General features: G+C 36.9%; 1 protein-coding gene across 7 annotated transcripts in view; it reads right to left on the bottom strand.

The window, feature by feature from the left end:
- Window positions 1–16,106, bottom strand: part of CSNK1G1 (casein kinase 1 gamma 1) — a 166,733-nt gene that overhangs the window by 75,728 nt on the left and 74,899 nt on the right. For 6 of the 7 annotated variants that reach the window (XM_057543042.1, XM_057543036.1, XM_057543038.1 and 3 more), the window contains one exon: window positions 811–851. The exons of the other annotated variant lie outside the window; for it this stretch is intronic. Coding sequence is in view for 4 of the 6 variants with exons in the window: in XM_057543036.1 (XP_057399019.1) it covers window positions 811–851 (41 nt within the window). In the remaining 2 variants the exon portion in view is untranslated. The remainder of the gene's footprint in view (window positions 1–810; window positions 852–16,106) is intronic. 7 annotated transcript variants of the gene reach the window in all.

Below are 16,106 nucleotides of genomic sequence, written 5' to 3'. Positions count from 1 at the left end.
CATTAGAAAAGAACAGCAATTACCACAAGATACTTCCTTCAACTATTAACGCCTCTGCCTTCCAACTAATAAAGCCCAAAACTACCTTCAGATCCTGGGAAATGTACTAGGATTTATTAGGAGGACAATATTTATACAGTTTCATAGAAACTAGTTATATAGAGCATTTCATATGGCTAGAAATGGTTTTTCATCAATCTTAAATATAAGATAAAGAACTGTTTCTTCTAAAACTATTCATCCTTAAAAATAATAGAATTATTCTTTTTTAACAGGATGTTATTTTCAGTGACTAGGTTAGTTATTCATAAGATTAGCACTGACAAAACCAATTGAACTCTTTGCTTCAAATCTGACCACATAATGTGTTTTTCACGTTTGACAGCTTTTTAAGGCAATGATTAGATGATCACATTCGGAAGTATATTAATAAATACCTTACATTTTTTAAATGGATCAGTCATATTCAAGAATAAGAAAATGACAAAAAAAAAACAGCACTGTGAAAGGTACAAAGTTTACAGCAGTTACTAGGGTTTTTTTTTCCTTCCAGCTATGTTTTATTAACTTTTTTTGATTTATTATTGCTAACACTATAGTTAGCATCTTCTAACTATATAGTGTTTTACAGTATACAGTGATTCATCACTGTAACACTATATATATTTGAAGGAAATGACTATGTGGGATCATATGCAAGGAAAAATAACATTAGTATTTTTGTGAATGCTTACAATCATTTCCTGTAAAAAGCTATGTGAAGGGTGAGAGCACTAAAACATAATTACCACAAATACAGATTCTACTCACCAGTTTGATAGCTACATATTCATTGGTGTAGAGATTTTTACCTAGGGGAAAAGCAGAATGTATATGTTTTAGTGACATTTATTCTGGGAAATGCAAAGCAAAATCTTAGCTTACAGGGTCATGAGAAAAGTCACATTCCCAACGCTGTTCACATATATGAAACATGATTTGTAAGTGAAAAGCCAAACAGAGATAATGAGACCCAGCAAGACAAGAACAAAAACAGCTTGAGAATTTGAAAATTTAAGTTAGACATGAGAATCTTTTATTTTAAAGAAAACAAATCTTGGGGACTTCCCTGGTGGTCCAGTAGTTAAGACTCCACGCTCCCAGTGCAGGGGGCCAGGGTTCCATCCCTGGTCAGGGAACTTGATCCTGCATGCATACCTCAACTAAGAAGTTCGCATGCCACAACTAAGAGCCCACACGTGGCAACGAAGATCCCACATGCCACAACTAAGACCTGGCACAGCCAAATAAATAAATACATATTTTTTTAAAAAAAAAGAAAGAAAAGAAAACAAATCTCTTTGTCTGTCACACACATATTTTGTTATTTAATATTTCCCAACTATTGAGCTATGAGGCAACCCAAGAGGAAGAAATGCCAGAATTACAAAGATAGAGAGATTTTAACTCTTGGCACAAAAAACACAAACCCTCATTTTTCTAACTCACTGACAAGTAAGGCTTTTTTATTTTTTGTCATGGTATTTAGTATCATCTTTAGTTGGCATAAAGGACAGTGTGAAATAAAACCAATTATTGGCCAACTCTTTTTGGAAAACTCATCTACTGTCTCTAAGTAGATGATTCTCAAAGCTGTTTTGACTCTTCACCAGAACTCAAGCTCTATATCTTCACCTATGTGCAGAAACAGCTCTCCACCCGGACAACACTTAACTCAAAGTTCTTCCTGCAGTTGTAACCCTTTTTCCTCTCAACTTCTTTACTTATAGAAATGGAATCAATATTCTTCTGCACTAGACATCTAGAGTCAGAACTTGGGGTGAGTATAAGAGCAACAACCATCAGTTAGTGAGCCCACACTACATGCTGGGTACTTAGCTACCTTTACCTCTTCAACTCCATTGGTCCTCGAAGGCTAATTTTAATTCCTTGTGAGTGCTTAGTATAGGCCATATAGCTCAGCCACTGCACTGGACTTCACATTGCTTCTTATATACTTGTCCTATCTTAGTCAGCTGGACTATAAATATCTTGAGAGTAGCGATTTTATTTAATGGATCTATCAATGCCCCATGGTGCTTAAGACCATGTTCTGCACATCTCAGACACTCAAAACCTTGACTGATTAAAAGCTATAAGTACGTATAGTATGACTACTTTTTAAATAATACATGGAGGTAAAGGTTATATATACACATAAACGTACATATACATATGTACATAGCTGAATATATATACATGGAAAAGGATACAGAGAGATGTACATTAAGGTATTAAGATGACTGTTTCTAATTTTCATATAAAATAGGTTGTTTTGATAATGAAAAAAAAAACAAACAAACCCTGCATTTTGGGAACACAAGGCTGCTTGTAATATTGGTTATTTTTAACAAGCTCTAGACAATAGATGGCCATTATACTTTTAATACAGTTAAAATTACACCATTTTACTTTTAATACTGCTATCAGTTTTCCCAGTACTTTTAAGTGGAGAAGAGTACACTAATCTAGGAATAACTTTTGTCTGCAAACATTAATAGAGAGGATTCACAGGTTGCCAGACAAACACCTAAGACATTATAAGATGCATAACTTCTTTTTTTAAAGGAGCAAAAGTAGAAAATAGCCATTTTTTCCTCTATATATTAATTGCATTAAGTTCTAAAAGTTAATTTGTGTTTCTGATTAATGTTCCCACCAAAATCATTTTAAAAAATATATTTGATGAAATTGTGAAAAGGATACCAACAACCGGGAGAGGACGAGATGAGGTAGCAACAGCCAGCTCCCAGGCAGATTAAAACTCCAACTTGGCCACAGACTTCTTCCATGCCATAGGATGCTGCATAAAGATTTTTCAGGAAAGCCCTTCCTGGCACTGTTATTGTGACCTAAAACCTATTTTAGCAAAGGGCTGACCCTAAAAACTTATTACTGCTTAGAGGAAAATGGTCAAGTTTAAAACTGTAAATGTGTTTGGGGAGGGGGATGTCTTTCCGAATTGGACACCCCCACTAGTTTGAGCAGTAAGAATTACTGTGGGGTAGGGAAGTAGGGGCACCGAAATTCACCCCTTACTCATTTAGAGTACAATATGACTTCACTGTTAAAGAATTAAATAAATTTTTGAAGTATATGCTTAAAGTAACAGATCTTTAATTCAAATAGATTACAACTTTTAAAGTGAATTGAGATGGTGGTTATCAGTGTAAGCCTAGTAATCAATCTGGATTCTGATCTGTGAGCAAGAAAAGAGAGAAGGCAATCACAGGAGTCTCAGAAAGGATGTACTTTTCTTTCTTTCTCCCATCACCTCCCCACAGGGTGTGAAAAAATGAGCAGAATTTTAACAGTTGAAGAAGGGAGAAAAAGACATCTCAGGGAGAAGAAACTGTATGAGCAAAACAATAAAAATGAGAAAACAGACGGTTTAGGCAGAGAATGGGTGATGGTCTTGGGGTAGATGGACCATAAGTTGCACCATGAAGATCAGGAAGGGGTAGGGATGGGCAAGGAGTGGTTAGGGCAGCAAAAGAAACTAGAAAAGTTAAGGGTGAGTCCACACTAGGAAAGTCCTCAATGCCATCTTAAAGCTTAAAATGAATGGTTTCTGAGTAGGGTAGTGACATGATCAGATCTCTGATTTAGAATAACTATACCTCCTTTGTAAAGAGGTATAAAAGATTAACCAGAAAAATAAGACACCAGAGGTAAGGGAAAGTATTTGGGTATTTAATACCCCTCATATGCAAACATCAGACACCTAAGATGAGCAATACTCAGTTCTCACCCTTCAGAGACTGTATTCTAGATCCTCACACAAGACCCTGCACATGGTGCCTCAAAGTCTGATAAATAAATCACGTAAAGTGATAAGTGTTAAAAAAAGAAATATGAACAAGTCAGTAGATGACTTAGATGAGGGAGGGTAAAGCATTTGGGCACAAATGGCACTTGAGGTGAGCCTTTGAGGACGAACAGGAGAGGATAAAGAGCATTTCTTATAAAAATACTAATTTGAACATTGAGGTGGAGAAATGATAGAAAATGCAGAGAATGTGATAAAGTATGAGTGGACCAATATGAAAGGAGCACAAAGCATATGCAGGAGAATGGTGAGAAATGAAGCCAGAAAAATCCATATGAACAGAGTATGAATAACCTTGAAAACCAGCTTCTTACACTGAAGTAAATACTTTTCCTAAATCCTCACTTTTTTTGAAGATTTGAGGGAATCTTTTTTTTTTTAATAGTAAAACAAACTTGCTATATTATAGAAATCGTGCAGGGACTTCCCTGGTGGCGCAGTGGTTAAGAATGCGCCTGCCAACGCAGGGGGCACGGGTTCGAGCCGTGGTCTGGGAGGATTCCACGTGCCACGGAGCAATTGGGACCGTGAGCCACAACTACTGAGCCCACGTGCCACAACTGCTGAAGCCTGCGCGCCTAGAGCCTGTGCTCTGCAACGGGAGAGGCCACTGCAATGAGAGGCCCATGCACCACAGCGAAGGCCCACACGCAACAACGAGGACCCAACGCAGCCAAAAAAAAAAAAGAAAAAAAAATAAAGAAATCCTGCATAATTTTCTTTTGGAAGAAAAACAAACAAACAACCAAACAAGAGTTCAAAGAAATCCCAGGCACTTATGCATCTGCTTATTCCAGAGTCTAGGAGGCCTCACCAATCAGAGGGGAACCTTTTCCTCATTTTCCTGTATTCAGCTGGGCGGCCCAGTTTTCACAGCTCAGTTTACTTTCAACAGTGTGACCTTTACATCTCCTGTGAAGATGGGAAAGAGTAGCTGGCGGGCGATGCCAGGGAAGGAGGGGATTTAGCGATGCAACTGCTCCATATATATATATGTATATACTTGCAACTAATCTTCCTGTTTTTAGCGCCATCTGCATCTCAACTTTTTGAAATTCCTACTGTCTCCAATTCTTGAACTTATTGATATCTGGTGTATTCTATGCTACAAACTGGCCTACCTGTTAAATCATTCAGCTTTCTCTGGACTGCTAAATTAGTTACCACTTAACTGTTTTCCAGCTTCCAGAATTTTGTTAAAATTTCTCACCTGTTTTTATCTTCTCTCTCTCTTTTTGGTTCCTGGTGGTTCTTATGCCTTTAAAAAAAATCCCTTTTCTAAATATACACTATAAAACTGAGGCAGTGGACTTCCCTGGTGGTGCAGTGGCTAAGAATCCACCTGCCAATGCAGGGGACACAGGTTCGAGCCCTGGGCCAGGAAGATCCCACATGCCACGGAACAACTAAGCCCATGCGCCACAACTACTGAGCCTGCGCTCTAGAGCCCACAAGCCACAACTACTGAGAAGCCCGTGCACCACAACAAAGAGTCGCCCCCGCTCACTGCAACTAGAGAAAGCTCACACACAGCAACGAAGACTCAATACAGTCAAAAATAATAAAGTAATTAATTTAAAAAAATAAAATAAAACTGAGGCAGCACTCAGTTTCATCAACTTACACATATATTATAATTAGTTATCCATGCATCTTTTTATCTCCACTAGGCAGTGAATTTCCTAAGGACAAGAATGTTCCACTCATCTTTTTATCCCTAACAACCAACATAGTATCTGATATATAGTAGGTAACAGATGCTTGCTGAAGTGAACCAAATTGACTTGATATACAGAGAAGGTTCTTCTGAGAAAGTTTTAGGGCAATTAAAAAAGAAATTTAGTTTAGAATCAGATTATGGATAATCCTAAATGCGAATACAGGAGTTTTGACTTCATTATTCAGCTTGTGAAATCACCAAAGATATTTGTGCTAAGAGGAAACGTATAGTGGTGCAAGTTGTATTTTAAAAATATTAATCTGGTCCCAATGTATAAAATAAAAGAGACAAGAATACCTACGAAGAAAATGAATAGGAAGTTTTTATAGTAGAATATTTAAAGAATAACATGTATCACACAGTGTGGTTATGAGGATTACATGAGTTAGAATATGTGAAAGTACTTTGTAAACTGCAATGTCCTAGATAAATCTAATTTTTATGACTTCTATTATCACTGCAGGTATGATGCAATAATTCCTGGAAGATAACTTTAAAAAATAGGATTTATAATCAAGGCATTTAGAAGAAAAAGCTAACAACCTTTGGATTACATATAAACATGAGGGAAAAGGAAAATAGAAGGGTTAAAGTTGATGCTCTTAATTAGAGGAAAACAGAAAGAAAACCAGGAGAGTAGGCAACAATCATTTCACTCTACCATGATGCCTTCCTCCAAGTTCTCACTAAACCTAAAAGCAGCAGAGAAATTATGAAATGCCTCTCAGCTTCAATTTTTGTACCTGTATAAAAGAATATAAACACAGAAGCATAATGACACAGCTTATGTAACACCAAACATGACAGCTTATGTAACACCAAACATGATACATTATAGAATGCTAGCTTGCTTTTGTTTGCTTACTTTCTCTGCTTATTTCAAAACAAGCTGAACACATGTCATCCTCTTAAAAAGCAATTATCTTTATTCCTAAGAGGCCCTGGAGGTGACTAGATAATTCTCCTGAGCTATGCATCACTCAAATGAATTCCTTTGCCAGGGGACATCATTAAGACTGAAGAGGTCACGGGAATTCCCTGGCGGTCCAGTGGTTAGGACTCCACGCTTTCACTGTCATGGCCTGGGTTCAATCCCTGGTCAGGGCACTAAGATCCCACAAGCCATGCGGTGTGGCCAAAAAAAAAAAAAAAAAAAGACTAAGAAGTCAATACAAAACACAGCCAAGTGAAAGGCTCTAAACACTTAGCCACTATTCTCAGTGATACACAAAAATTTTGCTCTGGAAGAATTTAATTACAAAGATAGAGGGTTACAATCCTGCCCATTTAAAATGAATGACTGCTTCAGCTTACAAAAAATTATATATATATATGAATGATATATCAATAACTGTGAGAAAGGAAGTTTACCTAACAGAAAAATACCATTGATGAGGTGGCATAATTCCAAGCACTCAAAGCTTTTAGTTGCTGTACAAAATCCACAATGCTTCCCAAGGTCACTTCCTGGCTATGGGTTCTTTTATTGTTAATGTAAAAGAAACTGCATTACATAGTAGATTTGGGAGCTTTACATCCAAACTCAGCCCTTTTGAAGCAGCAGTCTTAGATGTGAAGCTACCCATAAAATCCACTGCGTGAAGACTTCCTGTTTCAGTAAGTTGCCTACAGAGACCACATTTATGGTAAGCTTCATCAGACAAAGCACTGTTTCAAAGAACCAGCAGGTGTCAGTTCTCAGAGTCATGCTGATAAAGGAACATACAAGCCTCAGGTTCCCAGTTTAGTTAGATCTCCAGCTGTCAGATTTCTTGCCATGAAGTGAAAGTAGTACATTTATAAATTACTACCTAGAACTTGTTACAAAAAAAAAAAATCCAGCCAAATGAATGTGAGGCAATTAGTAGTTAAAACAAGAAACCGATCTATGGTTCAAGATGGCAGAGCAGAAGGACATGCTCTCACTCCCTCTTGAGAGAGCACTGGAATCATAACTAACTGCTGAACAATCATTGAAAGGAAGACACTGGAACTCACCAAAAAAGATACCCCACATCCAAAGACAAAGGAGAAGCCACAATGAGAGGGCAGGAGGGGCACAATCACAATAAAATCAAATCCCATAACTGCTGAGTGGGTGACTCTCAAACTGGAGAACACTTATACCACAGAAGTCCACCCACTGGAGTGAAGGTTCTGAGTCCCACGTAAGGCTTCCCAACCTGGGTGTCTGGCAACAGGAGGAGGAATTCCTAGAGAATCAGACTTTGAAGGCTAGTGGGATTTGATTACAGGAATTCGACAGGACTGGGGGAAACAGAGACTCCACTCATGGAGGGCACACAAAAGTAGTGTGAGCATCAGGACCCAGGGGAAGGAGCAGTGACGCCATAGGAGACTGAACCAGACCTACCTGCTGGTGTTGGAGGGTCTCCCGCAGAGGCAGGGGGTGGCTGTGTCTCACTGTGAGGACAAGGACATTGGCAGCAGAAGTTCTGGGAAGTATTCCTTGGCATGAGCCCTCCCAGAGTCTGCCATTAGCCCCACCAAAGAGCCTGGGTAGGCTCCAGTGTTGGGTCACCTCAGGCCAAACAACCAACAGGAAGGGAACCCAGCCCCATCCATTAGCAGACAAGAGGATTAAAGTTTTACTGAGCTCTGCCCACCAGAGCAACAGTCAGCTCTACCCACCACCAGTCCCTCCCATCAGGAAACTTGCACAAGCCTCATAGACAGCTTCATCCACCAGAGGGCAGCCAGCAGAAGCAAGAAGAACTACAATCTTGCAGCCTGTGGAACAAAAACCACATTCACTGAAAGAGAGACAAGATGAAAAGGCAGAAGGCTACGTACCAGATGAAGGAACAAGATAAAACCCCAGAAAAACAACTAAATGAAATGGAGATAGGCAACCTTCCAGAAACAGAATTCAGAATAATGAGAGTGAAGATGATCCAGGACCTCGTAAAAAGAATGAAGGCAAAGATCGAGAAGATGCAAGAAATGTTTAACAAAGATCTACAAGAATTAAAGAACAAACAAACTGAGATGAACAATACAATCATTGAAATGAAAAATACACTAGAAGGAATCAATAGCAGAATAACTGAGGCAGAAGAACAGATAAGTGACCTGAAGACAGAATGGTGGAAATCACTGCTGCAGAAAAAGGAATGAAAAGAAATGAAGACAGCCTAAGAGACCTCTGGGACAACATTAAACACAACAACATTCACATTATAGGGGTCCCCGAAGGAGAATAGAGAGAGAAAGGACCAGAGAAAATATTTGAAGAGATTATAGTCGAAAACTTCCCTAACATGGGAAAGGAAATAGCCATCCAAGTCCAGGAAGCGCAGACAGCCTCATACAGGATAAACCCAAGGAGAAACACACCGAGAAACACAGTAATCAAATTGGCAAAAATTAAAAACAAAGAACAATTATTAAAAGTAACAAGGGAAAAACGACAAATAACATACAAGAGAACTCCCATAAGGTTAACAGCTGTTTTCTCAGCAGAAACTCTACAAGCCAGAAGGGAGTGGCATGACATATTTAAAGTGATAAAAGGGAAGAACCTACAACCAAGATTACCCTACCCAGCAAGGATCTCATTCAGATTCTATGGAGAAATCAAAACCTTTACAGACAAGCAAAAGCTAAGAGAATTCAGCACCACCAAACCAGCTCTACAACAAATGCTAAAGGAACTTCTCTAAGTGGGAAACACAAGAGAAGAAAAGGACCTACAAATACAAATCCAAAACAATTAAGAAAATGGTACTAGGAACATACATGTCAATAATTACCTTAAACATGAATGGATTAAATGCTCCAACCAAAAGACACAGGCTTGCTGAATGGATACAAAAACAAGACCCACATATACGCTGTCTACAAGAGACCCACTTCAGACCTAGGGACACATACAGACTGAAAGTGAGGGGATAGAAAGAGATATTCCATGCAAATGGAAATCAAAAGAAAGCTGGAGTAGCTATACTCATATCAGATAAAATAGACTTTAAAATAAAGAATGTTACAAAAGACAAGGAAGGACACTATATAATGATCAAGGGATCAGTCCAACAAGAAGATATAATAATTATAAATATATATGCACCCAACATAGGAGCACCTCAATACATAAGGCAACTGCTAACAGCTATAAAAGAGGAAATTGACAGTAACACAATAATAGTGGGGGAATTTTAACACCTCACTTACACCAATGGACAGATCATCCAAAATGAAAATAAATAAGGAAACAGAAGCTTTAAATGACACAATAGACCAGATAGATTTAATAGATATTTATAGGACATTCCATCCAAAAACAGCAGATTACACTTTCTTCTCAAGTGCGCACAGAACATTCTCCAGGATACATCATGTCTTGGGTCACAAGTCAAGCCTCAGTCAATTTAAGAAAATTGAAATCATATCAAGCATCTTTTCTGACTACAACGCTATGAGATTAAAAATCAATTACAGGGAAAAAAACGTAAAAAACACAAACACATGGAGGCTAAACAATATGTTACTAAATAACCAAGAGATCACTGAAGAAATCAAAGAGGAAATCAAAAAATACCTAGAGACACATGACAATGAAAACATGACAATCCAAAACCTATAGGATGCTGCAAAATCAGTTCTAAGAGGGAAGTTTATAGCAATACAAGCCTACCTCAAGAAACAAGAAAAATCTCAAATAAACAATCTAACCTTACACCTAAAGGAGCCAGAGAAAGAAGAACAAACAAAACCCAAAGTTAGTAGAAGGAAAGAAATCATAAATATCAGAGCAGAAATAAATGAAATAGAAACAAAGAAAACAATAGCAAAGATCAATAAAACTAAACGCTGATTCTTTGAGAAGATAGACAAAATTGATAAACCGTTAGCCAGACTCATCAAGAAAAAGAGGAAGAGGACTCAAATCAACAAAATTAGAAATGAAAAAGCAGAAGTTACAACAGACACCGCAGAAATACAAAGCATCCTAAGAGACTACTACAAGCAACTCTATGCCAATGAAATGGACAACCTGGAAGAAATGGACAAATTCTTAGAAAGGTATAATCTTCCAAGAATGAACCAGGAAGAAATGGAAAATATGAACAGACCAATCACAAGTAATGAAATTGAAACTGTGATTAAAAATCTTCCAACAAACAAAAGTCCAGGACCAGATGGCTTCACAGGTGAATTCTATCAAACATTTAGAGAAAAGCTAACACCCATCCTTCTCAAACTCTTCCAAAAAGTTGCAGAGGAAGGAACACTCCCAAACTCATTCTATGAGGCCACCATCACCCTGATACCAAAACCAGACAAAGACACTACAAAAAAAGAAAATTACAGATAAATATCACTGATGAATATAGATGCAAAAATCCTCAACAAAATACTAGCAAACAGAATCCAACAACACATTAAAAGGATCATACACCATGATCAAGTGGGATTTATCCCAGGGATGCAAGGATTCTTCAATATATGCAAATCAATCAATGTGATACACCATATTAACAAGCTGAAGAATAAAAACCATATGATCATCTCAATAGATGCAGAAAAAGCTTCTGACAAAATTCAACACCCATTTATGACAAAAACGCTCCAGATAGTGGGCATAGAGGGAAACTACCTCAAAATAATAAAGGTCATATATGACAAACCCACAGCAAACATCACTCTCAATGGTAAAAAACTGAAAGCATTTCCTCTAAGATCAGGAACAAGACAAGGATGTCCACTCTCACCACTATTATTCAACATAGTTTTGAAAGTCCTAGCCACGGCAATCAGAGAAGAAAATAGAAATAAAAAGGAATGCAAATTGGAAAAGAAGAAGTAAAACTGTCACTGTTTGCAGATGACATGATACTATACATAGAGAATCCTAAAGATGCCACCAGACAACTACTAGAACTAATCAATGAATTTGGTAAAGTTGCTGGATATAACATTAATGCACAGAAATCTCTTGCATTCCTATACACTAATGATGAAAAATCTGAACGAGAAATTAAGGAAACACTCCCATTTACCATTGCAACAAAAAGAATAAAATACCTAGGAATAAACCTACCTAGGGAGACAAAAGACCTGTATGCAGAAAACTGTAAGACACTGATGGAAGAAAGTAAAGATGATACCAACAGATGGAGAGATATACCATGTTCTTGGATTGGAAGAATCAGTATTGTGAAAATGACTATACTACCCAAAGCAATCAACAGATTCAATGCAATCCCTATCAAATTACCAATGGCATTTTTTACAGAACTAGAACAAATCATCTTAAAATTTGTATGGAGAAACAAAAGACCCCGAATAGCCAAAGCAGTCTGGAGGGAAAAAAACGGAGCTGGAGGAATCAGACTTCCTGACTTCAGACTATACTACAAAGCTATAGTAATCAAAACAATATGGTACTGGCACAAAAACAGAAATACAGATCAATGGAACAGGATAGAAAGCCCAGAGATAAACCCACACATCTATGGTCAACTAATCTATGACAAAGGAGGCAAGGGTATACAATGGAGAAAAGACAGTCTCTTCAGTAAGTGGTGCTGGGAAAACTGGACAGCTACATGTGAAAAATGAAATTAGAACACCCCCTAATACTATACACAAAAATAAACTCAAAATGGATTAGAGACTTAAATGTAAGTCCAGACACTATAAAACTCTTAGAGGAAAACACAGGAAGAACACTCTTTGACACAAATCACAGCAAGATCTTTTTTGATCCACCTTCTAGAGTAATGGAAATAAAAACAAAAATAAACAAATGGGACCTGATGAAACTTAAAAGCTTTTGCACAGCAAAGGAAACCATAAACAAGACAAAAGGCAACCCTCAGAATGGGAGAAAATATTCGCAAATGAATCAACGGACAAAGGATTAATCTCCAAAATATATAAACAGCTCATTCAGCTCAATATGAAAAAACAAACAACCCAATCCAAAATTGGGCAGAAGACCTAAATAGACATTTCTCCAAAGAAGACATACAGATCACCAAGAAGCACATGAAAAAGCTGCTCAACATCACTAATCATTAGAGAAATGCGAATCAAAACTACAATGAGGTATCACCTCACACCAGTTAGAATGGGCATCATCAGAAAATCTACAAACAACAAATGCTGGAGAGCGTGTGGAGAAAAGGGAACCCTCTTGCACTGTTGGTGGGAATGTAAATTGATACAGCCACTATGGAGAACAGTATGGAGGTTCCTTAAAAATCTAAAAATAGAATTACCATATGACCCAGCAATCCCACTACTGGGCATATACCCAGATAAAACCATAATTCAAAAAGACACATGCACCCCAATGTTCACTGCAGCACTATTTACAATAGTCAGGTCACGGAAGCAACCTAAATGCCCATCGACAGACGAATGGATAAAGAAGATGTGGTACGTATATACAATGGAATATTACTCAGCCATAAAAAGGAACGAAATTGGGTCATTTGTAGAGACGTGGATGAATCTAGAGACTGTCATACAGAGTGAAGTAAGTCAGAAAGAGAAAAACAAATATCGTATATTAACGTGTATATGTGGAACCTAGAAAAATGGTACAGATGAACCGGTGTGCAGGGCAGAAATTGAGACACAGATGAAGAGAACAAACGTATGGACACCAAGGGGGGAAAGCGGAGGCAGGGGTGGTGGTGGTGGTGGGATGAATTGGGAGATTGGGATTGACATGTATACACTAATATGTATAAAATGGATAACTAATAAGAACCTGCTGTATAAAAAAATAAAGAAAATAAAATTCAAAGAAAAATAAACAAAAACCAAGAAACCACTTTTATGTAACTCAGATTGTTTACCATGTCTATTTAAGGCAAAGAGGCTGGCCTACTGCCTTCACCACCCAGATAGCATCTCTTTTAGTAGGCAGCATGCTCAAGGGTAAGAAGATAATAAACACTACAACTTTAAAGAAAGAAGCCAGAGGTTTTTTTCATTTTTACTAACTTAATTCTACTAGTTTATTAGTACACTATGCAGAAAGATTTCCCAAATGGTTAATAGTTAACAGGAATGATAATTCCTTCTTGTGCTAAGTTTTTTGAAGGAATTACTTATCAATACCAGTAAGTAGTTTATTATAAAAAATCTTATTAAATCTTGCTTAACACCACTGGTAGTGGTATAGAGCATGTTTACTATTAATATGTAAGACATATCTGTTTTAGACAATGTTAAAATGTTTTCTAAACTGCAGAACATGATCGATTAAGGAGTGTGAAATAAATAAATTCAGTGGGTCCTGACCAACACATTCTTTAAGGAAAAGTAGTATAAAATTTAAAAGAGTACATCACACTTAGTAAAGTGTATTATTTCATAAAACTTTTGCTTCAGACATACACAAATATTAAATTCTGTATATACTGGATCACAATATAATATGTATTTTTTTAGTGTGAGTCATGGTGAAAAAAATAAAAGCTATTAATAAAAACCTTCTGAAAAGCAATTTCAATTATTTCATTTTGAGATGAAAAGCTCAGGTCAGTGACAACTAGCTCCTACGACTTTCCTAAACTGTTAAACATAATAGTCTGTTCTGATCAATCTGTTAGAAAAATCCTCATTTTCAGCTGCAAGTCTGGAGTGAGACTGAGCAGAGTGAGGAAGAAGAAGGTGGATGATGTCACTGATAAATGAGGCCAAAGAAGGACCTGTACTCCATTCCAAGAGGGTGACCTATGAAGTACTTACATAGGCAATGCTTTAAGCAAGTGTGTGAAACTTTCTACATTATAGTGGTGCGGGAAAAAAAACAAAACAAAGCTGGAATGAATCACTCCAGAAAGCATGATACTCTACAGCAGAAAAATAACGAAGTACTTTAGTTTCTAAAAATTTTATTATGCAAAATCTCACTTATACAATGATTCCCCGATGTAACCTCACCCAATTTCAATAAGGAAATGATTTTGAAGCAAATCCCAGATGTTATATTATTTCATCAGTAAATATTTCATTACAGATCTTTAATAGATTTGAAGTATTCTTTAGAGCAGATGGATTACTTGCTATTTGAAGACTTTCCACATAAATGTGAAAAATTAAAAGACCAAATGGAGATCTGCGGCTACTGAAAAAGTTATAGTACCTAGTCGACATTTCAGCCATTCAGGAAGAAAAGTCCAAATGGTCCTTTGAAAAAGCAAAAGGGTTGAAAGTGAAAAAAGCACAATTATGAACATAGTTAAAGGTAAAACAATTGATTCTAGAAGAACTAAAACTATGGATTGTCAATGACTTGAACCTGATCATCAGGCAAAAATGGTCCAATATTTCATTACTATTTTCCTGCCAAGAAGAATACAACCTCCATTCTAAATGATAATGCAAGTTTTAAGAGGAAAGAAATATATTAATGAAGTTGCAGGAGTAGAAAAGTATGCACGTTTAAAATTAGGCATTCAACTAATGTACAAATCGGAGAAGCCACAGTACCTGAAAACTTCACAAATCCCAGTGATGCACTTATGTCCATTTCTTTCTCATTGTAATGAAGGTACTTACATTAAAAGCAATGTTAACTTACTGTGTTTTTTTTTAAGTCTTGCTTTACTGTTAATTATTTGGACAATTTCCTGGAGTCTGGCATATAATTTTTCAGCTTTGTTTAGAGCCAGTGATTGTGAAGTAGCTCCTCCTGAGGAACAGTGGAAAGCTGTGTGAGGGTCACTAACACATACTGTTAACATCTAAAACCAAATTTTAATCCTCTTGCACAAATGATATCCCCTAAAAATTTTTTTATGTTTATTCTTCTTTTTAATTGAGGCACAATTAACGTGAAGTAAAGTACACAAATGTAAAATGTGTAATTCAGTGAATTTTTACATATCCATACATATACCTATGTAACCATCCAGGGAGAGAACATTTTCAGCTCTCCAATAGGCTTTCTTGTGCCTCTTCCAGATCAATAACCCTCATTTACCACTACCCAAAGTTACCTGTTCTGTTTAATTGCAAGAAATTAGTTTTGCCTATTTTGAACATCTATTAATGGAAATATACAGTAACCACTCTTTTGTGTCTGGCTTCTTTTGCTCAACATTATGTTTGAGATTCATCCATTTTGTTGCATGTATTAATAGCTCATTCTTTTCCTTTTTTAAAAAAAATTGGGGGGGGGGGTAGTTCATGTTTATTAGTCTGCATAATGACTTAGATGTTCTGTTTGAACATTCTCGAACACATTTTTTGGTGCACGTAGATATGCATTTTCCTGGGCACATACCCTGGGTCATATAGAGTATTCACATGTAGAAATAACTAAAATGTCCATCATCTGATGAATAGATAAAACAAAATGTGGTATACAATGCACGAAGAAGTGACCTGCCTCCAATGAAGTGATCCACAATAAGAAAGCACAAGGCTTCCTATGGCAGAAGACCATGTTGTTAGTAATAAAAAAAAAAAAAAAAAATAGAGGTCTCAGTGTGTTCAAGTCTTTTCTTTTTGAGTAAGGACAACAAAATTGTCAAA

The sequence above is a fragment of the Balaenoptera acutorostrata genome, chromosome 3 (assembly GCF_949987535.1).
Source record: "Balaenoptera acutorostrata chromosome 3, mBalAcu1.1, whole genome shotgun sequence".
Taxonomy (NCBI): domain Eukaryota; kingdom Metazoa; phylum Chordata; class Mammalia; order Artiodactyla; family Balaenopteridae; genus Balaenoptera; species Balaenoptera acutorostrata.
This window is presented reverse-complemented; position numbering and strand designations above follow the sequence as displayed.